The sequence below is a fragment of the Vicugna pacos genome, unplaced genomic scaffold, assembly GCF_048564905.1.
Source record: "Vicugna pacos unplaced genomic scaffold, VicPac4 scaffold_134, whole genome shotgun sequence".
Lineage (NCBI taxonomy): Eukaryota > Metazoa > Chordata > Mammalia > Artiodactyla > Camelidae > Vicugna > Vicugna pacos.
This window is the reverse complement of record NW_027328814.1, coordinates 102,323-126,922: the sequence shown is the minus strand read 5'-3', so window position 1 is coordinate 126,922 and position 24,600 is coordinate 102,323. Positions and strand designations below refer to the sequence as shown.

Below are 24,600 nucleotides of genomic sequence, written 5' to 3'. Positions count from 1 at the left end.
TTTGTTTTTTTTTGTTTGTTTGTTTTACTTAAATTGTGGGACAGACTAGTAGTATAGAGGGAAAAATAATTGGCAAGAAGGATTTTTTCATATAACAGCTTTATTGTGATATTGTTCACACACCATGAAGTCCACCCACTTGAATGTTACAATTCAGCAGCTTTTAGCATATTCACATTTGTGCAACCATTATTATTCCAGAACGTTTTCATCACATCAGAAAGACCAGTTGAAATGCATGACCTATCCACCCCTTCCCAGTGGTGGTTCTAAAGAAGTTTCTTGGCTGTTCCTGACCATAAATTAACTTGTTACATTCCATGAAATATCTGGGAGGAATTCTAATCAGAATTGCAATGAATCTGTCTATCAAAGCAGGAAGAATTAATGTCTTTATGGCATAAACTTCTTCTACACATGAATATATCTGGGACCCTATCTTTTCATCTGTCCAGAGCCAGGCCTCTGGGAAATCCTCATTAATTCTTGGGTTTGTGAATGATGAGATTCAATACATCATTAGATGGAACTGTAGCCTTTCACTGAAGAGAAAAGTAACCTCGTAGAAGCCAAGTGATTCTCTGATGGTTAGAATGAGAGACCGCCAGTGCTGGAGTATTCGAGTGGACTTGGTGCTTGCAGAGTTCTCCACCACCTACAGCTAAGGGGATTACCGTGTTCTTTTACTTTTTTTTTTATGGCGTTGCTTTTATTTTTACTTATTATATAAAATTATTTTTTATTGAAGTGTTGTAAATTTACCATGTTAGCTTCAGATGTACAGCAGAGATTCAGTTATAAGCTTATGCATATGTATATAAATGTTTTTCAGATTGTTTCTAGTACATTACAAGAAATTGAAAATAGTACCCTGTGCTATATAGTAGGTCCTTGTCATTTATTTTATATTTATTAATGTGTATCTGTTAATCCTCCCTTTCCTGCCTGCTAACAACAGTTTGCTTTCTATGTCCATGAGTCTATTTCTAGCAGCACCGTTTTTGCTAGCAATATATGCTGGTTGGCTCTTTTCTGTTTCAGTAGTTCCATCTTATGTGTGGGCGTTTTTCTTCTGGTGGGCCTGTGTGTGGTTTGCACACGTGATAATAGAGATCTGTATTTGGGAGAACTCCAGGCCTCGTGTAGTCCCTCGTATGGAGCGCCCACTGAACTGATGCTTGAACTTGGAAAAAAACAGTAAATGTTGGAATTTCCACTATGGTTGAGACTTCCAGGTTTCTATAACCTCTTTAGCCCACCTAAATTTTGGCTGCACCCAATACTGGATAATTTGGTGGAACTTCATGGTATGGTGGTGTAGAGACAGGGCCTTGTATGCTTCTTCTCTTTCCTTTTTCTAACAATCATTTTCCTGGGCCTTCCAGGTACTCCCCCAGAAGGGCCCAGGGCTGGCTTGGTGCTGCACTGAGGCAATATTTGTTAATAAGTCCCTTTCCTCATCTCTTCTGAGCCCCCATTTCCTTCTCTACACAATGAGGGCTTAGACTAGATAAGTGGTTTTCAGTTTCTTTTAAAGCCATGTTTCCTTTGAGAAACAGAAAATTCAAATCTCTCCTCCCATCACAACCCTTTAGATTTTGACACGTCCTCCAAGGAGTCACATAGCTCTTTGTGGTAAATTGATGTGATTGTGATTCCACGTGGCACAGAAAAGACTCTTCAGAGATTTATTGCAGGGAGAGGGCAGGAAAGGGGCAGTATGTCACACTTTCTTGTGTGAGCACTGGAGCAAAGGCTTGGGTTTAAATACAGTGTCTGATGTGGCATCTCTCTAATCTTGCACAATGTGATAAACCTCTATCCCTAGTTTCTTAATGTGTCAAGTTGGGGTGGTAATGTTTTAAGGCTTTTGTGAAACATTATACACATAAGCCATTTGTGTCTCGGTAGATACAAGACCTGCTAGAGAGTCGGAATTTCTTTAAAAATACATATATATTGTCCACATCACTCTGTCTGTGTGTATTTTGAAGTTCCTGGAGGGTGAGGGTTGAGTGTAATGTCCATCGTGGGACAGGTGGCCCATGGGTCTGTGTGCCTCAGATTGCCCCCTCCTCCCCAGTCCTCTTCCTCTCAGTCCAGGATGAAGTTCCCTAGTAGATTTACACACAGGTCTTGTGGAAATGGCTTTTCATTTTATTGTTTCACCAAGGAGGGTTGCCATCATGATCTCTGTGGTCAGGTTTTGGTGACCTGAAGGCTATGCAATTGGGGATTTCTATTTTATAAAAAGAAAAAAAATTACAAATACAAAATTAGACCTAGGTTGGTGGCAGGGGCTTTTGAAAGTGGGGACCATTAGCTTTTTTAGCTTCAGGTGCAGTGGCCTCTGGCCACGAGGACACATCCTCATGCTCTGAATTTGGAGGGACCAGTGGGTTCAGTGGGAATATTTACTGAGTGCATCTCATGGGCTGCGCATTCTCTTATTTGTACTGTGTGTTCCTTATTTGAGACGGTGAGCTGATTTAAACTCAATAGCCTCTTTAAAATAATAGACTTTTTATTTTTAGATGTAATGTAGATTCCCATGTAGTTGTAAGAGATAATATGGAGAGGGCCTATGGACTCTTTGCCCAATTTTCTTTAATAGTTCCATCTTGCAAAGTTGGGGTACTATTCATTCGTGACTCACTAACCCTTTTAGGTTTGTGTTATTGCCCTCATTTCTATTTATGAATAAACTGGTGTTGAGAGAAGCACACAGGTCTGCCCAGGTCACCCACGTGGTTAGTGAAGATTTGGGTGGAACGTGGGCATGGCATTTCCAAGCAGTACCATTATGATGGTCTGTGGCAGGGAGCAGCATTCACTTTGCTTGTTTATTCATTCATTCAACAAACATTTATTGAATAAACTCTGTGGGTCAGATGCTTTCATAGGGTTATCTGATTCTTCAGCAGTATGGAGAATCAGGTAATGTTTCCTTTTTCTTTTTTTTTTTTAATATGAGAAAAATATCTCTGAGAGGTTATAATCTCCCCAAAGGAAAAATAGCTCATAAATGAGGGATAGTACATTTGTACAGTTCCTTCTTCTTATGCAAATGGTACCCTAGGCATTTTACATTTGCAAACTTCCATAATCCAGATATATTCTTGTAAGGCAAGTAGTTTTTTTTTTAATTGAAGTATAGTCAAGTTTACAATGTTGTGTCAATTGCAAGGTGGTTTTTTTTTGAATTTTGAATGGAGAAAATATTTTTTGAGGGGGTTAATTAAGTTTATTTATTTGTTTCATTTTTCTAAAATGAGGTACTGAGGATTGAGCCTAGGTCCTTGAACATGCTAAGCACGTGCTCTACCACTGAACTGTACCCTCCTCCCCAAAGCAAGTTTTCTTACCCATTATTCTGCACCTTAGGAGTTCAAATAAATTGGCGTTGAAATCCAGATATTTTGATCCTACTATGGTTCTTTGCATTATATCCTGCTGAGGGGTGGGGAAGCAGTTCCTTTATTCATTCATTTATTCAGCAGTTTTGAGCACCGACTTTGCATCAGGGCCTGCCTAGGTGCTTGGAAACAGAAAACAAGAAATGATCCTTTTCTGCAGGGGATGGAAGCCTAGACCAAAAGCTGGGTAATGTGATCTGAGCTTCAGTAGCCATGTGCAGACGCTGAGGACAAACTTATCCCCGATTTGCTTGGACTTCCCTTGCCTTCTGGCTGGTGCACACCAGGTCGCCGCATCCCAGTGAGGCCCGCAGCCCACAGCACAGTATGTACATCGATTTACCCTCCCTTCTCGGCAGCGCCTGCAACATGAACGCCCCTGACTACATGCAGTGCGCTGAGGACCACCAGACTCTCCCGATTGTGGTCCAACCCGTGGGGATCATCTTAGAGAATTTCTTTTGCATCTATAATGGAATCTCCTTGGTGAGCCAGATCAGACCATGCGGCTCCCAGTGGGCACTCTGTATCTACTATAGGTATCTCTATGCGCCCGAGAATGGATGGAGTGACTTCCAGACCCACCGCAATGTCATGGGCCTTGTCACCATTACTGACTGCCTCTTGGCCAAGACCTTCTAGAAGCTCCACGCACAGAGGAGCTGTATGGCACCACGCTCTACGACTCTCAGCTCTTTGTCTTTGTGCTGTATGGGGAGGTGGCCGAGCAGCCGCACACCGACGTGGCCTTCAATCTACGAGGACTGCAGGGTGGTGGAGAAGAGGATCGACGACTTCACTGAGTCACTCTTCATCTTGCCCAAGTCCAAGTGGCTGGATGGGGACCCCGAAAATTCTGGGGAGAAGACCCCCCTCCTCTACATCCTATTTGAGAAGGAGGACTTCGTGGGACTGGACACAGACAGCAGGCAAGTCAACCTGAAGGCCGGGCCACCCTGGCTGTGTGACAGATTGCTTCCCTACATCCAGAATGGGATCATCAAGGAGGAGGGCTTTCTTGTAGCCAAGGCGGGAAGGAGGTGTAGCCCGCCGGTTTTCAGACGTTTAAAACTAAATCCGCCTTTGTTTCAGAGAGATCCTTTTAGGGTTAGTGTGGACACTTACTCCCCTCTTTCAGCCAGGACACTTGGGGGGACCCCTGGAGTTGCTGTCCAATAGAGTAGCCACAGCTACTGTTGTTAGTAGTGCTGGGGAGGAGGCCGGTCTGAGCTGAGATGTGCTGTAGGTCAAATGCACATCAGACGCTGAAACTTGTCTAGTAAAAAGAATATAAACTATCTTGTTACTTTCTATATTGATTACACGTCAAAATGATAGTATTTTACATACAGTAGAATAAGTAAGGTCTGTTCTTAAAATCAGTTACTTGGTTTTTTTTTTTGTTGTTACATTTTAAACGTGGCAACTGAGAAACATTATTTACATGACTCTCATTTCATTCCTGTTGGACAGCCTGTCCTGGGACAGTTTCATCCCTTTGCTTATAAATGAGACTCTGAATCCCGAGACGCAGAACGAGGTGCTGGTTGAGCTCAGGGTGGAGCCGATGTCTCCTGCCTCCCAGGCCCAGCACCAGCACGGCTCAGGCCCTCTCCCCTGCCTGACAGCCACCATGCCAAGTTAGGGCATCAGAAACACTGCCAGGGGCTTCCGAATTAGCTCCTTACGCAGGGAAAGGCATGTCACGGTGTATGGGACACAGCAGGGAAAAATTCGTCCTCACTTTGTCCCTGTGATTAGGTCAAAGACCCCACTCTGCCTTGGAAGTGCAGACGATCTCTTCTGGGCTGCCTAACCCCTCACCCTCTACTATGTTTCCCTGTGTATCTTTCAAGCTGTCCCTCGGGCAGAAGAGGGTGAGACGTCTTTGCCGAGAGGTGGTCCCCCTTTACTGGGGAGAGTGAGGTGAGCTGTGTCTCCCCGGCCTACGGCCTCGGGCCTTGAGTCTGGAGAGCGCTCATGGCGGTCCCACAGGTGACGGTCGGAGGACATGGCACGTGCTGCCGGGCCCGCTGTGCAGGAGGGGCTCTGTGATTCTCTGTGATTCTAAGGTCAGATTCTACTTTCTTGTTGTTGGTAAGATGGAGGAGAAGATGCCAGAGAATTGATAAAAAGAAAATCCACACCAGTCCTGTGAATGACAGACACAGGGGATCCGTGTCCCACCTGCGTGTGGTGCCTGGCAGGCTCTGGAATAATTTTCACTTCCTCCCCGGACATTCCTCTATGGCTTAAGGAAGGGGAGAGGCATGTCGTGGCCATGATCTGTACTTGTCCTCACAGGGCCCTGTGATCTACATGCCCACACTACACTTCTGCTCCTTGGAGATGAGGTGTCAGGTTTAGGAAACTGGGCACTGCTGAGGGCATAGCTGCCAGAACCGTGCTACACCAAGGCTGGCTCCGTTCACCTCACCTGTCACCTCCTGTTGAGTCCTAAGGCGTCATTCAAGGTAGGTGCATCGGTGCAATGAAAGCAGGGACCTCCTTCACCCCCTGGACAGACTGGTGGGTGATCAGTGGAAGCCTGGAGCCCTGCCCCAGCCCCACGCCAGTGCCTCCTATTTTGTCATAGGAGGCACTGGTGACATTTTTGCTCAGCAACTGCTTGGCTCTGATTCTGCAGAGCCAACAGAGAATGCCAGCTTGTTTTTGCATTTTGAAGTCTGCCCTTGGGATTTGGCGGAGTAGCTGGATGTGTGCTTAGCCCATAGTGGTTGACACTGTCACCATTGTTTACCCAGAACCTCGTGTACCAGGCATGGCTGCCGGCATCAAAATACAGCAGCACATTAAACCTCCCTCCTGGTGGGTCTGTCTGTTCTGGTACCATAAGGGCTCAGCCAGCATCTGAACGTCAGTGAGATAACGTGGCCAGTGAGCTCGGGTCAAGCACGTTCTCCTCCAGTGACTTTTACTCCATTGTTGCTTTTACTATTACACAGTCATTAATTTTTTAAACAATGCTTTGGCTCAGGAGCAGAACCTAATTCTCCCCTGTTCCTCTTGGTGGGAGTGAGTAAAGTTGTCCAGCTTGAAATGCGACCACATTTTGTAGCTCAAAAGCTGTCTACACGCATCTAGGTGAAGTTTTGGTTTGGGGCGCTGACCACGTTGGGGTCCCCCGGCAGCATCGCTCCCCTCAGGCCCCTGCCTTCCCTGGATCAGGAGGTGAGGGTGGGTCTCACCGTCCCCGCGTCCCTGTCCTCATCACACTCACGTAATTTCTTGTAAATGCTGTCAAAGTCATTTTTGTTCTCGTGTGTTTCTAATTTTGGCTGTTCCTCTATTCCTTTTTCTATTTTCCTTTATCCCTTATACCACCCCGTGAGCATGTTGTTCGGTCTGAAAATGTGGGCTGTGCACACCCTGCATTGGAATAGCCAGATCGCCCTCTGTGCCGTCTCCATCGCTATAAAAAGCAAAAACTTAACAGTTGCCATGATTCGTATATTATCCTAGTCATCTTATTTTCTACTTTTTTGGAATTTTTGCTATGTTAGCACATCACCCACTGGAGTTTGATATATGTTAAAGTCCTTGCTTTGAGGAACCTATTAGTTCGTCCTTATATTTGGTAACAAATGCTCTCTTACTAATTTTGTTTATTTGTTTTGAAGAAGTGAGATGCGAATTGATTTAGGCGGCTGCTGAGGGATTTTTTTCATGGAGTATTTAAACTTGGAAAGTCAAAATCTGCAGCACCTTGCTTGATTCTGGCTTTTACACAAACGTGCTCGGCACACGGTTCCTGGCTGTCGCTGTGTGACGTGCGTGACGGCGCTTCCTGGCCGGCGGTCACTGGTGAGGAAGTGGCCGGCTCGGGGGTGAGCAGCTGCAGGGGACGCTGTTGGAGGAAGCAGTCACCGGTTTTTTGTTTTTTGGTTTTTTTTTTTGCATTCACCTTCCCAGTGCCATTTACTTTACTTTGCATTCATAGAGGGGCAGGAGCGGGCCTAAAACCATGGCACTCTTTTGTTCCCTTTATGAGACTGGTTTTTCTAAGTATCAGGAAAACATTGCCTTGTCCTAAGGAGCTGGTTCACTTGGATCTGGTGGACACAGGGACCCCTAAATGGGACCATAGCTTCCTCTCTGCTTCAGCCAGTGGGCATTCAGAGCCGGGTCTGTGGTTTGCCTCAGCAGCCGTGCAGGCCTCCCTGCACCGGCCTTTACTTTTACCCCTTTTTGGCAGTAAATAGCTGACTCTGTGTCTGTTGCAGCTGATGTCCACCACTGACGGCCGTGTGGTTATTTTGCGGTAGTGAGTCTCCAACACCCCTGTCAGCCGTGAAGGGACCTTGCATTCTCACCCCGACCCTGGTTCATCTCACCCAGGGAAAGGGCTTGGCCACCACCGTCATGCTGGACATGAGGCCTTGTTTCTCCTTTCATGCTCTGGTCCAAATGTGGACACTTCATCCTTCACTGACTTGGTCTCGCTTGAGACAGTCCAGACTTTCTGAAAGAGTCCATCACATTCTGGGGGGGAACAGAACAGAAGTAAGAGTCGCAAGTAGGAATCTAGGCTGTCTGGGTTGGCAAATGCAGGCTGGGATCTGTGATGGCCGGTCTGTGCCCTGGAAACTGGCCTTTCCCGTGGCTCCCGAGAGAAAAGGGGTCGGAGCGAGAAAAGACTTGCCTGGGTTCCTACCATCCTCATCTGCTCACTGACAGGAGTGTCAGCTAACTAGGAGCTCCCCCAGACCTCGGGCCCTTCAAACCTCAGATCACGGGAGATCCTTGAGTCCCTTCTTCTGGTCCTTCTTTGTGAGAATCCAGTGCCTTCTGAGGTGACTGGCAGCAGGAGATGCCTCCACCTCCAGGGAACGCCCTTCGGAGGACTGTGACTCAGTGCACCTTGCTGTGAGCTTGTGGGTTTCCATCGTGCTCCCTGCAGAACCAGACTTGAGACTGGCTTAGCGACAGAAATAACAAGACTGATTCCAGGGCAGGGCCAGGTGGAGGGAACAGTGGAAATTGAATGTGACCTCAAACACCTAGGTGGGTGCTGGGGCTGTTACTAAAATGGGGAGCCTGGGAGGTACCTGCCAGGAATCGAAGTCTAGAGTAAATGGTGGACATAAGGCCTTTTTTTTTTGACATATGGCATTTTTAAGATGCCATTTGTCATCCAAGTTAGGACTTCCAAGAGGCACTCGTGTCTATGAGCCTGGGGCTCAGGTGAAGGAGCTGGACTAGAGATACACATTGGGATTCGTCATTCTTAGCTGGTGTTCACAGCCGTGCAAGTGGATCAGCTCATCTCAAGAGGTGCAGACTGTGTCTGAGGGGGGGCAGGGCTGTGTCTGGTTTGGAGGAAAGCCCGGACCATGCAGCTTTGGTGTGTCAGACAGCGGCGTTTGTGATTTTCAGAGCAATGGCATTTATCCTTAAGGTTCTGGGGGGTGGGCAGGCCCACCCAGGAAGAAATCTGAAGAGAGGGTTTTGGCCACGTGTGCGCGTCTTGGGACGATCCAGAGGCTGCAGGGTCCAGAAGGGGAAACTCCTCAGAAGCTGGAGTCGGAGTGGGGAGTTGGGAGAATGTAGTCACACTCTCCTGTGATGAAGGGAGGGAGGCCTAGGGAGTCCGCACCCTAGCGGACTCTCTTTCCCACGAACAAAAGGCAATCAGACAGAAGATTTGAGGTAAGAAGGGATGGGCGTTGGGAGAGGAGCCAACCTGGAGAACGGTGGTTGAACAATTCTTGAATAGTCTCCCTGAAACATAGAGTTAAAAAAACCCAGACTCTTAAGAATATTGACAGTGACTGGGGAGGAGGCAGTTGTTTTTCTGACCTCCTAAGGGTAAGGTATGTATCCGGGGATATACAGAAGAATCGGGCAGTCTGTTCCTGGGGCTTCACCCTTACCAGGGGGAACAGTGCAAGTTTAAAGGGGGAGAAGGGCAGCGGAGGGAAACTAGCCAGGCCCCGTGTCACGTACCAGTCGGCCGCCCTACTTGCGTGTTGCATTCACATCCATGCCTCCCAAGTGGGCGGTGGCAGCCCCGTTTTGAAGATTGGGAAGCCTCCTCAGAGGTTTAAGGAATTGGTTCATTTAGCAGCTAGTAAATGCTGTAGCAGGATTCCAGCAGGGCCTTGTCAGACTTCAAGGGCATGTTCTCTCTACTAATTCCGGTTGTACCTGAAATGGTGAAGTGAGTCAGTTTCGGAGCCTTTCAGAGAAAGTACGCTTTAAGTGCCTCAGGACTGTTGCACAAAGCTCAGTGTTCTTTCATGGTTCAGAACCACCGCAGTGCTTTTTGCCCCACAGATGTAAGGTCTTACTCCTTTGACGATGGCGTGGTTGTAAATGACATACAGGTGCAAAACCACACTTAGCAGCTTCTGAAGGGAAACTCTCCTGTTCTCCCTTGATCGGCTTTCTTCCACGGGATGTAACTGTGCTGCAGCTAAGGCCTGAGCTTTCCGTATGGAGTGAGGGTTTGATATCCAAATTTAGCATAAAACAGTCAGATGGAGAAAATCGAAGATGACAATATATTTTGGGGTTTCATTAGACAAGACATACTATCTGTTAATGGCTCATAAAGCTAATGAGATTGAGTACAGAACATTTCATTTCTTACTTTCTACTGAGAGCTGTCTTCCAACATAAGGTTCTCTGCTTTGGAACTTCAGCTCAGCCACTAGGGCGCCTGTCATTGTGTTGGTGTGATTGCATTTACACAGTGCATGTAATCTGGGCTTCCTTAGCCCCAAACACTCCAGTGCAGAATCATAGGCTGTAGCCATCACTTAGTTATACAAATACTTCTAAAACTATATGATACCAAAAAAAAATAAATAAATAAAAATAAAGAGAGAGAGGGAGATTGCCTTTATCAAAGTTCCTTTGGATTTTAACTGCAAAGTGTTGTTGAGCAGCTCTGGTTTCCTTTGGATATGAATATATACATTTCTTTGCATGTAACTTGGATTTCAGGCTTGAACACCAAGCTCTTGTTTTCCATGAGCCACAAAAATCATAGCCAAATGACACACGTATGAAACAGTTTATTCTTTTTATCTGAGACAGAATCCTTGAATTTGGGACTTGAGCTGCGACTTTCCTGTTTGCTCTTCCCACCCCTCTTGTCACCTCACTCCTTTTTCCCACGTGGCCTCCAAGAGGTCATGGTCTCATAGGAGCAGGTGGACAAATACCAGTTGGTCGCCAAGCAGTGTTGCTGTAGATGGAGCCAGCCAAGAGCTAAAGGACATCATCAGGGAGGACTTCCTGGAAGAAATTGGCTCTACATTCAGTTCTGAGGACAGAGTAAGAGTCAGCCAGGGGAAGGAATCAAGAGGGTGACTCAGGTGGCAGGAGCAGCCTGGGTAGAGGCCTGGAGGCTTGTGGGGTGAGGACTCGGGGAGACTGCCCTGTGTGGTCCAGGGTGGTGGGTGACCCTGCTTTGAAGGACACTGGAGAGGGCCTAGGGGTGGAGGGCTTTGGAGGAGCTTGGTTTTTACTAGAACTGACACAGAAGAGGCAGTGAAGGGTGTCAGCAGGAAGTGACCCTTAGGAGAGCAGCTCTGCCTGTCCTTTTGAGTCCCACCCCTTCATTCTTTTATTCACAACACACGCAATTCTGAGTGTCTAGGGGAGACGGGGTGGACCTACAGTAGTAAGCAAAATGTACTTGCTTCTTGAGAGCTTAGCAGTGTCAGAAGTTGACTTAGATTAAAATGTTTTATTAACACAGCAGGGCACCTAATCCAAAGTGCGGAGGTTGGAGGGAAGGAAGACTTCCTTGACAAACAGTTAAAATGAGCCTGGAGGCTAGTGGGAAGTAGCAGCAGGTCACGGGGCCCCTGAGGTCACTGGGGACCTGGTACTGAGGTGAGGATGGACAAGCAGGGTCGGGGGTGGGGCTAGAACTCTACCAGGGAGCCTCTGATGGGTTTGAAGTGGGGGAGATGTAATCAAATTTGTGCTTTGGGAAGGCTGCCTTGGCTGTGTGTGTGTGTGTGTGTGTGTGTGTGTGTGTGTAGCGGGGAAGAGGGGGAGGGTGTCACCAACTGGGAGGGTCATTAGAAGACCATTCACAGGCTCGGAGGCCACCAGTGGGAGAGGGGCGTCGGGACTGCTTGGGGACCGCAGGGGCAGAGTGGATGCCGGGTTTCCTTGTGTGGAGGGCTTGTTAGCGGGGTCGCTCTAGCGACACCTTGTGGCTGGAAGTAAACAGATGGAGGCCGCCAGGTGGACTTACCTCTTCTCTCCTTCCCTGCCTTGTGTGATGATCTTAGCTCTGCCAACATATGGAACAGAAGAGCTAAGTTCCAGAGTAGCCCAGGACTTTGCTGGGCTCGTTCAAGTGAGAGCAGATAGGATTTAGGCTTGTGTTGAGATCTGTAAGTTAACTTAGCTAGAAACGTCCTGTCTTTTGGATTTTCATAGGGGTAGTAATTCTTGATAAAGATTGCTTTCTTGGTGAGAGGAAATTTAATACAACTGATGTCTTTCTCAAAAAATATCTTATCTTTTAAGAAATTTAATATTCAAAATAATAGGAATATTTTAAAATGATAAACTAAGGCTTTCGTGTAGTTTCTTTGGTTTCTGAGTTGATGTGTAGGTAGACCCTTTGCATTACATAATAGCACATCTTTGACAGTATTTAAAGAGCTGTTAGTGAGCGCCCCCAATTTGAAAGCATCATTAAAGCTTGCTCTGAAATAGTGAAGTCATATAGGTCTTGTTTGCAGAAGCCAGATATTTGGTTTATAATCTGCAGCATAGCTCCCTTTATAAAATAATAATAGATTCAAAATTAACAAAGTGGAAAATAATTGATTTTTTTTAAAAAATGAAACATAAACTTTCTTGTGCTATTGTTGCAACTGGAAATTTTGAAAAGAAAAATCCTATTGTAATATCATCTAAGTGAAATACATATATGTCTGTCACATTTGAATAGTAACTGCACAGTGGTTTTTGAAGTCAGGATCATTCCAGCTCAGATACTGGCAGTGATGGTTGCTGGTTTTCAATGGAAGAGCCTAAATTTGCTTTCTTAGCTTTATTCTTTTCTTTTCTTATATTTTCTTTTCTTTTCTTTTTTTCTCTTTTCTTTTCTTTTCTCTCTCTCTCTTTTTTTTTTTTTTTGGGGGGGTAGTGCGAGGGTTGAGTAGTGCTGTGCCAGCATGATTTGGGGGCAATTTGTGGGCAGATGTCGTGCAGCAGCAGTGAGATATTTCCATGCATTTTACTTTCCGGACATCACCAGGGAACATGTGTGGTTTGTGCCTGCAGGATGGGATGCTGCAGGACTCCCTGGTCCATCAATGTTATGTCTTGGAGCTGCTCCGGTCAGTGAATGATTTTCTGTGGCTTGGAGCTAATGTGGTCTGATGCAGATGATCAGATGTGTAACTAAAGTACTGTTACTTGAAATAAGAGAAAAGCTAGCAAAAATGTCTCTAAAATACAGGATGAGGGAGGAGAATTGGCTGAGCTGCTTGCAGTGGGGATATTCTTAGGTGACTCCCTCACTGTGTCTCCTGTCACTATCCCCCACAGCCCTGCATGGCAGTCCTACTGAAGCAACCATGCACTTTCTCAGAAACGCGCTGAATTTCCTTGTGCCTCTGATTGTTCACTTTTTTTTTTGAAAGCACATCTTGCCCTTTGCTTAAATGCCATCCCTGCTAGCCACCACTTACACTCATTCCTCTGGACCTCATCCATATATAGCTGCTGAATGAAAGAACAAAATGTAGTATCTCCATTTAGTGGAATATTATTCAGACATAAGAGTGAATAAAAAAGAAAAAATAAATAAAGGGGAATATGAAAAAAGCCATCTGCTCTGGGTAGTCCACCCTGACTGCTCAACCCGGCCTTTTCCCTTTGAAACCCCATCCCTTATACCCCACTCTACTATTTTTGATAGTATTTACCACCTTCTAATAAAGTTTAACATTTTCAAAAAAAAAGAGACATGCTGATACCACTTCAACATGGGAAAGCCTTGATAACAGCACGTTAACTGAAAGGAACCAGACACAAACAGCCACATATTGTTGATTTCAGTGATCTTAGAAATGCCCAGAATTGGCTCATGCAGTGGCAGAGAGCAGATGATGGTTGCAAGGGGCTGGGTGGAGGGGGGTTGTGGAGTGACTGCTAGTGACAGGGGTGTTCTATTGGGGTGATGAAGTGTTCTGGAAATAGATGGTGGTGAGGGCTGCACAACCGTGAGTGTGCAGAAGACTGCTGAGCGCTGTCTCTGGGAGTGCTTGTTGTTGGGGCGGCTTTATTTTGTTCTCATCCTGTAGTGTGAAGGGTCATCTTGTGCTGAGACCATTCAACTCCTGTGAGTGGTAAGGCTAAGAGACTTTGCAGAGTCATGTTTCTTTTTTCCCCCTTGCTGAGTGTAGGCAAAAATGGTTTAAGCCTGAGAAAGTGCTCCATATGCAGAAATGTCTTTCAGTTTTGGCTGGTGTAAAAATCTTGTGAGCTTTTTAATCATTTAGGACAGTCTGTAGGGGGAAACAGCCTGTGAAGCCTGGGTGAGACTTGGAAGAGCCGCGCTACCCTCCCAGACACGGGTGGGGATTTCACCCCCATTCAGGCAGTGAAGGGCCAAGACCCGTGAGAGGAGTTGACAGTCATGAATATTTATGTGTATCCGCTGCTTCATCTTGGATATTAATTTCTAGCTGAGTCATTTTGTGGCGGCAGCCTCATCCTACATCAGGAATTTATAGTATCTGCTCTTTGAGGTGAAGAGCTGACAGACTTGATTATTTAACAGTCTATCTTGTATTGATATCTCAGATTCCTTTGTCAATCGCAAAACAGCAGAAATACAGACGTCCTTTAATGCCGATGTGATCTGGAGCAGGTTTAGTTTCTGTACCTCAGTGACCTTATCTGCGTGTGGGGAAGATGATAACAGTGCTTCCCTCAGAGGGGCTGGTGAGAGGAGACTGAGAAGCATAAATGGAAGACTTACACGAGATGCTCATGAATGACAAAATTTAGTGCTCTCAGCCTGGTGAGGCCTCAGGGGCAGAGATGTCAGAACAGAGCAGTCCTAGCCAGAGTTCGATCCGCATTGTCAGGTTTTATGATCACTATCACCACTGTGGGTTATCAGGTAGTTTTAAGACTTGGTAATATGAATTCATGAATAATGTTAAAGACTAGACAACTCAGATCCGGTTTACATAGTTCTCAAGATTTCCTGTGAGAAATGGATATTTTTTCCCCATCTTAAATCTGAGTGGATTCTCTAAAAAAATTCTGTAGTCCTCCATCTTTTTCCTTTAATTCTCCTTTTTTTTAAATAAAAGTTTTTAAATGGAGTTACTGGGGACTGAACTGAGGGCCTCATGCGTGCTGAGCACATACTCTCTCAACTGAGGTATACTCTCCCCCATAATTTTTTTAAACTTTACTTTCTTAGTATTCAGAGGTTAGAGGCCTCTAATTCTTTTTTTGGAGACTTGTCCATAAACCGGTAAATCTAAAATTAATGGACAAAATTTGGTTTATTAAAAAAATCATTAGAACTTTTATCAATCCATTCAAAAGGAAATGCTTATTGAGTTAAAATGTTTCTCCTTTATGGTGATTTCTAATTTTTGGTCTAGCTTAACTTATTAAAAGTAATCCTCATCATCATAATGACCAAGCTTGCTGTGAGTGGACACCTACCAAAGGCTAAACTGTTTTTCTCATGTTTTACTTCAAAGCAGGTGTTTGACGGTAGGTATCAATGTCTCCTTTTTGCAGCTGAGGGATTGAGAGGTGGGCAGCTTGTCCCAAATCAAACGCAGCTGGCGGTGCCTAGCTCGGTGCTGGAACCCAGGCTGCACAGGATGCATTCTCAATTTCTCCTCTGATCAGCCTCCCGTTGAGTGGTTTCCCGAACTCCTGTGAGTCCATAAATGACCGATTTTGGCGATCTCAGCCTGATGAGGCCTTCAAAGGAGAGACACCAGTGAGAATGTGAGACAGAGCGGCATAAATTAAAATTGTACATTTTCACAAATGTTGCATTCTCAGGTAATGACTTAAATAGTTTATGTTTTCTTTATATTAGTGCTATGTAAGCACTAAAAACAAAACATTAAAAATGATTATAGTGCAAAATAGGAGTGGGCTTTGAAAGTCCAATCATTGCTAATGATGTTGCTTGTTTTTCTCTAGTGGTGTTTATTGACAGAATAATTTACAATGACTGAATTTGTTTTATGTATGTAGTCTTAGTATGGAGGAAAAGTTTGTCAGTGCATATTGAAAGTAAAATCTTTACTCTTTTCTTTCCTGATGATAAATATGTACGTTGTTTCCATGGCTTAAGTATATTTCCTCATTTGTGAAATTTGAGTGATGCCGTTTACCATGTCTGACTGTGAGAGGTAGACGCCTTGTATACAAAGCATCCAAGAGCTGCTTAGTAAAAATGTGCTGTCACAATGACAGATAGTTTAGAAGGATCAACTGTGAATACTAAAGAGGGTGGCTTGTTTCTGATGCATATTCAATATGGATATATATGAATATGGCTTAAAGTAACAAGGATTCAGGGTTTTGTGTGTGTGTGTGCGTGCAGTATGAAGTTTTAATGAAATCTGTATCATTCTATTGAGACAGGGACTAGTTAAATTGACTTAAGCAGACGACCTTGAAGATTATTTACACAGAATGTGTATTGTTACAACTCAGTGTTCATGCTGCCGTGTAACTATACACTCAGACATTTAAATTCGTAGGACTCTGACCAGAAGCATTAAGTTTAGAAAAATCCACATTGATCATTTTCAGGGAATAAGCTTCTCTCTTTTGTGATTAAAGAAAATTTTGATTTATTTTTCTGCACTCTTAATAGGTTTTAAAATATCAAAACATTGATTTGACATGTCAGCTTTTTTAATAGAAAAAAGCTCATGCTGTTTTAATATGTAAATAAATGTTTTTGTATTTCAATACACTTCTATGATTTCCTGGCTCTTTGAGAAGTATTTTGCAAGATACTTAGATTACCTCCTGTTGGAAAAATACAGACATGACTTTTATGAATATAGGCCTAGTACAGGTCTGTTGGTTTTTGCTACAGTGCAAGACATGAAGACTAGGAGAGCAGTATGTACTACATAAGCTTTTAGTTATCTGATTCTTGTTTCTGATCCACAGGCAATTTTTGTGTTGCACCTTTCCAGGCAACCAGGAAGGCCTTTTAAGCCATAGGTGGCGCTGTTGCACCTTCTTACAGTCTTAACTTTCCTGTTTGTAAAGGAAGTCTTAAACGTTTTTTTTTTTTTTTTTTGATTCCTTTGCTTAATGCTTCAGGGTAGCACAATGTCCATTATGTCTGACTACCTGGAACTATTATTCTGCTTATGTCTTAGTTTTATTCTATCATCTCGCTGTGAACATTTCAGACTTCCTGTGCAAACAGTTGCAACATCGGACTTTTCTTGCAGTGTTAGAAACCAGTGAGCCGGGATTTTATAAAAGAGCTAGAAGCGGCCTCTGGAGCACCTTAAAGCTGAAAAGTGTACTGAGTTCCCTAAGTATTATCCCCACCGCTGTGTGTCAATGGGTGGTAGGAGATTTGGTACATATACAAAGGGGTGTGGTGTTTTGACTTGGGTTTGTGTGCACGCGCTGCCACTGAGCTACGTGATCCTGAGTCAGTTCGTTCTGAGTTTTTCCCTCGTCTGTGAGATGGGGACACTCATTTCTGCTTTGTAGAATTGTGAGAATTAGAAATTATGTAAAGTGTTTAGCACAGTGTGTATGACAAGAGGGCTCATAATCTTAACTGCTATTTGGTGTGAAGCCATCATTTGATAGTCTTTGGCAATTACTGAGAAACAGGAAAATAAGAAAAGCTGGTTTTATGATGAAAGATATTTGAGGAGGTTCCATAGTTCCTATACACATAATTTAGCATCAGCAGAGTCAGGACAGTTACACAGTCGCCCTGAACCAATGTTAAGCCACAGAATTTTTGTTACTTCATATATGTTGGGGCTTAAGGGGACCCAATACTTATACACATGTTGTGTCCAGCAGCCAACTGAGAGATGACAAAGAAGAACAGGCAGGCGATAAATGTCTCCTTTATTACTGATGAAGCCACGTTCTCCATGAAATTCAGGGCTGTGGGAGAGTGAGTGTCATGACACTATGTCCCAGAATTAGAGACTTACGCAGTTCCAGGTAACTCTGGTCCACAGCGAGCATTCCCTTGAGAGATTCTGACCCATAATGCACAGGACTGTCTTGCCATGGAACTGAGCATCCCGGCTGCTTCCTAAGGGTGGCCAACACTGGAGGGGAAGGAAAGCTTTCATATGCCCTGCTTGTCTCCCCGGACTCACACCTCAATCTGTTAGTGTGAGGAGGGCTAGCCGTGGGCCAGTGGTCAGGAGTGTGAAGGGAGAAGCAGTCTCCCATGGACCAGAGGAGTGGGGAGGAGGGAATCCCCCCTCAGTTTAAACAGGTGGTGGCTTGAAACAGAAGGGTGCTCCTCAAGAGTTTATAAGAGGGGAAATAAGGATTTCCTTTGGGACTCAGAATAGTCATGAAACACAGAAGATGATTAGATGGGAGACTTGTAAATCACTTTCTTATTAAATTGAAATTTGTTGGGCACCAAAAATGTGCTACATTCTTTTCTGAGAGTTTTACAGAAATGAATCCTCCAATTTTCACAACAAGTGAGTAAGAAAGATTTGATTGTTATCCCAGGTTTACAGTGTGGAAATTGAGGCACACAGAGGGTAAGTAATTTGGCCAAGGTAACAGAGCTAGTAAGTGGCAGAGCTGGGATTTAAATCCTGGCTATCTGGTTTCCAGGCTCCCAGGGATGGGCTTTGGGTGTTTACAGGTATCTGCATCCCTGGATCTCTGTACCTCTGCATCAGTTAGACCAGAAAGGACAGGGAAAGTGGAGTTATACAGGTGCTCACAGTCGTGTCTCAGCCACTGTCCATGGAGTGTGCCCCGTGATTGGCATTAATTGTTTTCCAGGCAGTAGATCTGTTCTTATAACAGAAATTTAGTCCATTGAGTTAATCTAGAAACCCTTCCTGCTCTGCTTCTGTCCACGCTTGCCATGTGACTGCCTGCCCGAGATTGGGCCGTGGAGGAGAATCTGTACTCATGGTTGAACTCTGATATTTCAATCTGGTTTGTAGTTTCACATCTCCTGTTACATTAATAAATTAAATTTCTGGTTTTCTTGCATCAGTGTGTCATAAGTTTGCTTAATGTGAAACCAGTCCATGGGAGCCCAGGGGTGCTGACGGTATAATTTCTGAGCATGTGGCATTTCTACCCGTGCAGAAATGGCTGGAGGATGTCCACCTTCCTCACTGATTTCTCCCAGCAGCAGGGTCCTCTCCCACCCCCGGATGTGAGGATGGGATCTCTCTGAGTAGGCCATTCAGAGGCCGAGTCCACCAATCCGAAAATGATGAAGTACCTGGAAGTGGGTTTAATAGAAGACAAGGGCTTCCAGGTTGTCAGATGTGCTGTTCGAGTCCATTTGGTGAAAAGCTGTCCACTGTCTGTGGTTGAGCTGCTTCTTTGCTGTTTAAAAGTCTGTATTACATGAAGGGATTTTAAAAAGCAGAAAGGTGTGATTTCAGGTGGTACATCCGCACCGGTGAGTAGTGCTGGATGACCGCCTGTGTGAGGAATAGACAGAGTCTTACAAACTTCATAAAACAGCTTTTAAAGCTCTTCCATCTGAGTGCACTTCGTATGGGGTCCAGTTCATGACTGGTCGCGCTGAGAGGGCACGTAACTGATGATGGCAGAAAGGACACGGAGGCATCAAAAAGGTCCCAGACATGTTCTGTGTTTAGAGGATGGGGCACAGAGTAATATATTTGAGATGGTTTTTCATTGAACACTTTTGAGTATTTTCTAGGACTCCCCAATCCCCCATGGTTCCATGCAGCTGGGTGTCCCCTCAGTGCAGCTCTGTCAGCGCTTGCCCTGGGCTGACGCGGTGTCACGGGGAGCAGGACGGTCAGTGTCCCCGGCTCCTCCGAGCTCCGTCTCCTCATCCGCAGAGCCGGGTTTCTCATCCGTGTCTACTTAGTAGGATTGCTGAGAATCACACGTGATGGTTGTCAGGTGTGATTTGTGGTTGTCTCTGTGATTGGCGTATAGTCAATATTTGATAGAAACACTTGTTTTTTATTATAATTGTGGCTCCTAGATTGCAGTGCTTTTTAGTCTGCATTTATTTTTTTATATAAATTTATTCCTATTTTTAAGTAAGCACTTGTATTTATTTATTTTCATGAAGGTACTGGGGATTGAAGCCAGGAACATGTGCGTGCACAACAGGTGCTCTACAATGGAGTAATACCCACCCTCCTTGTCTGCACTTAAAAATAAATATTTCAATACACAAAATATTTCTTAAACACCATCATGGGTCCTATTTTCTGCATAGACAATTGAATACATATGCCATCTCAATAAGAATAAATGTCATGGGGCATACCTTTCTAAATCTGTTTACATGTTTTAAAACGATCATAGCTAGTGAAAAACACGAGTCTTGGATCCACTACTTCTTAGGGTCTGCTTTGCCATCATGGGGAATTACATTCTACAGAGAAGGCTAATTGGATCTCATTGATATTTGGATGATTTTGCAATGTTCAAGGCTTTCAAAAGCTGACCGTTTTGTATTTTAAACTAACTACAAAGTTATCTTCTAGAAGTTGTAAGTCCTTAGCTTGTGAAGTGCCCAGTAATTCAGTTTGTATATGTCTGTGTCTCTGTGAACGTGTATGTGTGTGATTTCAGGAATGTAGCAATAAGTTCCATATAGCCTTCTGAAATCTTTCTCCTCCAGTTCAAGGTGTAGGTATATATTTACACAAATAAATTGATACTCTTTTGTGATTTGGCATATTGGTGGGAATAAGAGGTTCTCATAATTGTTTCAGAAGGGTTGGGGAGCATGAGCTTAGAAAATGGGAGGAGATAGAGGCAGGGAGGTTCTTTAAACTTTGTGCAAGATGAGAAACAGTAGCTTTTCTTTTTTCTTCTAAAGCAAACTGGCACTGAATTGTAACATACTAATACTCAGAATTGCTTTTCTGATCAGAGACAAGTGCCTCAGATTTTTCAAGGCAACATGAATGATGAAATGTGTTTTAGCAGTTATCTTTAAAAGTAGTTTTATTTTTCAAGTATAAGTCTATAGACTGTTCTTTTTTTCCAGCTGTACAAGAATTTCTCATTGATCCAGGTACGTGATCAATGTGTTTAGTTTCTTTGGGTTATTTATTTTTTTTAAGTGCTTGATTCATTCTGGTGTGAATGAATGTTTAAAATTTCTGGATTTTGATCTTTAAAACTTGCTGATTTATCAGAACTGCAAAAAACCTGATGTTTGTTCCTTGTTTGGTGGGGCAACCTATTGATTTATGTTGTCTGTTATAGAGGGAAATTCTTCCTCTAGCCTGTAGATAATTAAGTGAATGGTTTGCAGTGTGCCTTAAAAATTATTTGAATGCATTGAGCATGTTTGTCCAGTGAATTTTGGATTGAGTCATAATAATGACTTTGCTTTGATTCTGTGGCTTTTGTCCTCTCCACAAGAATTTGAATTCTGTTGCATTTTGTATTCGTGTTCTTAACAGGGGAAGGAATTTTGCATTTTTTACAGAGGTGGGTTTTCCTATCCCCTCTGAATTCCTTCTGTAATTGATACAGCGAAAATCTGTTATTGCAGTGCTTAATTATTTCATAAAAAATTTTTTGGCTTAATCAGAAACAATGACAAAGAATGATAATAAAAAATACGAAAACCTTCCTTCCTTTGAAGAATAGAAATGAGGTGGTCAGGCTCACGCATGCTTTGTACCTGACACACTTACTCTCATGTCATTGTGTATCATGAGTCGGAGATGGAGTTGCTTCAGGTTTATAGATTTTTGTTTTAACATTTGTGTTGAATTCATTCTCTAGGCATGATGATTCCTGTTGCTTTTGTGGAAAGTGTAGATGAAGGGAAACAAATGCTTTGTTTTGTTTTCAGGAGGCCTGAGATGCTGATGAGAAAAGAGTAGAGGGTGGGCTGAGGAAAATAGTGATAGACCCTCACCTCCAGGCTGAAATTGATGAACAAAGAAATCAATTAAGTGTATTGCTATTTGACTAATAGAAGTCAGACAGCCCAGACTGTCTAGTTATGCCCAAAGGAAAGTACTGAATTCACCTGCAGAATTAGGTGCTTTACCATGTAGAAGCAGCTTAGAGCAATCAGAAAAATCAGTCTTATGATGAGATATAAAAAGAATATAATATCTTTTATTTCTGAAACTTTTCTACATTAAGTTGTGTAGAGCTAAAATTAAGTTTCAAGCACCAGGAGTTAAGAGTTTAGGTGGTTCTGTGGGATCGTTATTCAGGGATGTGTCTAGACCCTGCTGGAGTGGCCGAAGCTGGCAGGAAAAGATCCAGAGCCAGGATTTTTCATCCTAGGATGTCCTCCATAATGGTTCCATGTGGGAGCCCATGATTGAGTTAACAAGTTGTAACACATCGCAGCCGCCTGTCAACTTTAAGAAAAAAAATGTGCTTATTAACTGCTTTAAAGCAAACACCTGTGCATCCTCACTCCTGTCTCCTTGCCATAAAAAGCAGAGACAATGCCTTGCTTGCATATTTGAGGTTATAGATAGCACACTGCTTATTGCAGAGCAATGACCCAGGCCCTCAGCTATAAACGCCAGGCCTGCGTGGTGTTAGATAGTCTATTATCCCCAAAACAGGGACCAGGCTGGTCTGGTGGTCTGCTTTGTAATGAACATGTCTAAAAAATGTATCTTGTTCCCCTCAGCCCATGACTTCCCTAAAGGTAAACTAAGCCTTAGTACTCATGGTGGAGTCTACAATCTCTGTCTCATCCCTTCTTTCCCCAAGTTCCTGCCTACTATCTCACAACTGTTATTGACTTTTTACTTTGATTATACACAATAAATATGGGAGCATTTGAGAGACTCGTGGATTTGGCTCCCTAATCCCTCTCGCTTTCTTTCCTTTTTCCACAGTCTTGAGAAATTCATTCCGTGTCGGTAAGACTTCCGCCAGCCAGAACCCACAGTTCCAGGTGAGAAGGATGCAGGCTTTATCCCTCCTACCCGAGGGAGAGAGAGGAGATAATTGAGATATGCTCCCCTGTGGTCCCTTCCTGCCCCAGGGCCACTCCAGTTCACCTGCAGCCTTCTGGCCTCTGCTCACAGGGCCTCTGTCCCAGGATTGACCGCAGCCTTTTATTCCCTTGTCAACATTCCCTGTGCCTTTCAGAGGTTGCTCTCTTCTCTGCAATTCAACCCTGGCAGATGTGATGGTGGTCAGCGTGCTGATGGGCAGTTACTTGGGGACTCCCAGGAGCCATGCTGATTCTCCTGAGTCATTCGGGGTTACAGAACTGTCAAGCACTGCAGGAAGCCCATTCACGTGAGTTCAACACAGCATTACATCACTTTCATTTTATTTTTGAATTTTCAGTGGAGAAATTATTTGTAGCACACTGTTCCAGATTTTAGGCCGCCTGCTTTCCTCACCACCATTTCCTTGTTGGCTCTGGTGCTTGTTTTAAGAACCAGGTTTCTTCTCTGGTCATTTGTAGCAGCTGGGCTTGCCGAATCCTTGATTTGCATTTGAAGCAGAATGCTTCTTCGTGATGTCAAACTGATTTTCCTTGTCATGTCTGAATATTTCTTGTACACTCAGCAACAGTTTCAAGTGAAATGCTCTTGTCCAATTTCGGTTAACTAATATTTGCTGATCTCCTGCTTTCATGCTGAGGGCAGTTTCTTCTTCCTGTAATAAATGTTAGCAATTTGCATTTACTATGGAAGGTACTAATCCGAGGTGCTTTTGTTCTTAACAGTTTTAATACAAATCACCCATTAAAATGTACAGCGGATTTTACTCTATGCCCAGAAATGTGCATCCCAGTCAATCTTAGAATATTTTCTTCCCCCCAACAGGAAACCCAGTACGCATAAGCAGACATTATCAACTTCCCCATCCTCCCCAAGCCCCAGGGAGCCACTCTTCTGTCTCTGTGGATTTGCCTGTGCTGAACATTTCATGCAAATCGAGTCACTTCATGTAAGTGGAACCATCTATTTTGACTGACTTCTTTCACACTGAGTAACGTTTTCAATGTTTGTCCATGTTGTGGCCTGAGTCAGTACTCTATGCTTTGCTATTGCTGAATAATATTTCACTGTATGGCTGGGCCCCTTTATTTACCCATTCATCACGTGATAGTCATTTGGGTTGTTTCTGTTTTTTGGCTCTGAAAATTAATGGCGAAAAGTAATGGTGAATATTCCTGTAGGAGTTTTTATGTTAACATTTGTTTTCAGTTCTCTTACTTGTGTGCCCAGGAAGCAGAATTGCTGGATCATTCAGAAGCCAAATGTTCAACTCTCTGAGGACGTGCCAGGATGTTTTCCAAAGTGGTCACACTGTGTTACATCCTCACCAGCAATGGCTGCGGGCTCTGCTTCCTCTGTGTCCTCATTAGTGCTTGTTAATCTTTTTTTGATTTTAACCTATTGTAGTGAATGTGAAGCGGTTTCTCCTAGTTGTTTTGACTTGATTTCCTTTAGAGCTAATGTTATTGAACACCGTTTCATTGTGCTTATTGGCCATTTGTATATTTTCCTTGAAAAATATCTTTTCAGATTCTTTTTTCATTTTTTAATTGAGTTGCCTTTTTATTGTTGAGCTGTGGAATTTTTTTTTTTGATACACAAATTCCTTATCAGATAAATGATTTGAAAAAATTTTCTCCTGAGTGTTGTTTTTTCACTTTCTGGATGGTGTTTTTTGAAGCAAAGTTTTAAAGTTTAATGAACTCCAATTTATCTCTGTTTTCATTTTTCCTTGTGCTTTTGGGGTAATATTTAATATCTGATGTATTTTATTAAAACTTGTATATATAAAATAACTTAATTCTTAGGACCGTTCTAGGAGATGGGTGCGGTTGTTGTCCCCAGTCTATGCATCGGAGACTGAGGTGCAGAGAATTTGACTGACATATTAGTGTCAAAGCTACCCAGTGCTGTGGGAATTCAGACCCTCATGTTTTTCCCTAGCATCTGAGCTCAACACCACCATGCTCCAATCTTTCCAGGAAACGTTAATGAAA

The 24,600-nt window shown here is 43.7% G+C and overlaps 1 protein-coding gene across 1 annotated transcript in view; it reads left to right on the top strand.

Moving 5' to 3' along the window:
• The window catches only part of LOC140695091 (uncharacterized), a 36,081-nt gene extending 11,981 nt beyond the window's left edge, over positions 1-24,100 (top strand). Inside the window, exons 6-10 of the mRNA XM_072958010.1 lie at positions 20,650-20,676; positions 22,484-22,542; positions 22,775-22,892; positions 23,429-23,552; positions 23,834-24,100. Of these exons, the coding sequence (XP_072814111.1) occupies positions 20,650-20,676; positions 22,484-22,542; positions 22,775-22,780 (92 nt within the window). The 3' untranslated portion in view covers positions 22,781-22,892; positions 23,429-23,552; positions 23,834-24,100. The remainder of the gene's footprint in view (positions 1-20,649; positions 20,677-22,483; positions 22,543-22,774; positions 22,893-23,428; positions 23,553-23,833) is intronic.
• Positions 24,101-24,600: the final 500 nt, after the last annotated feature.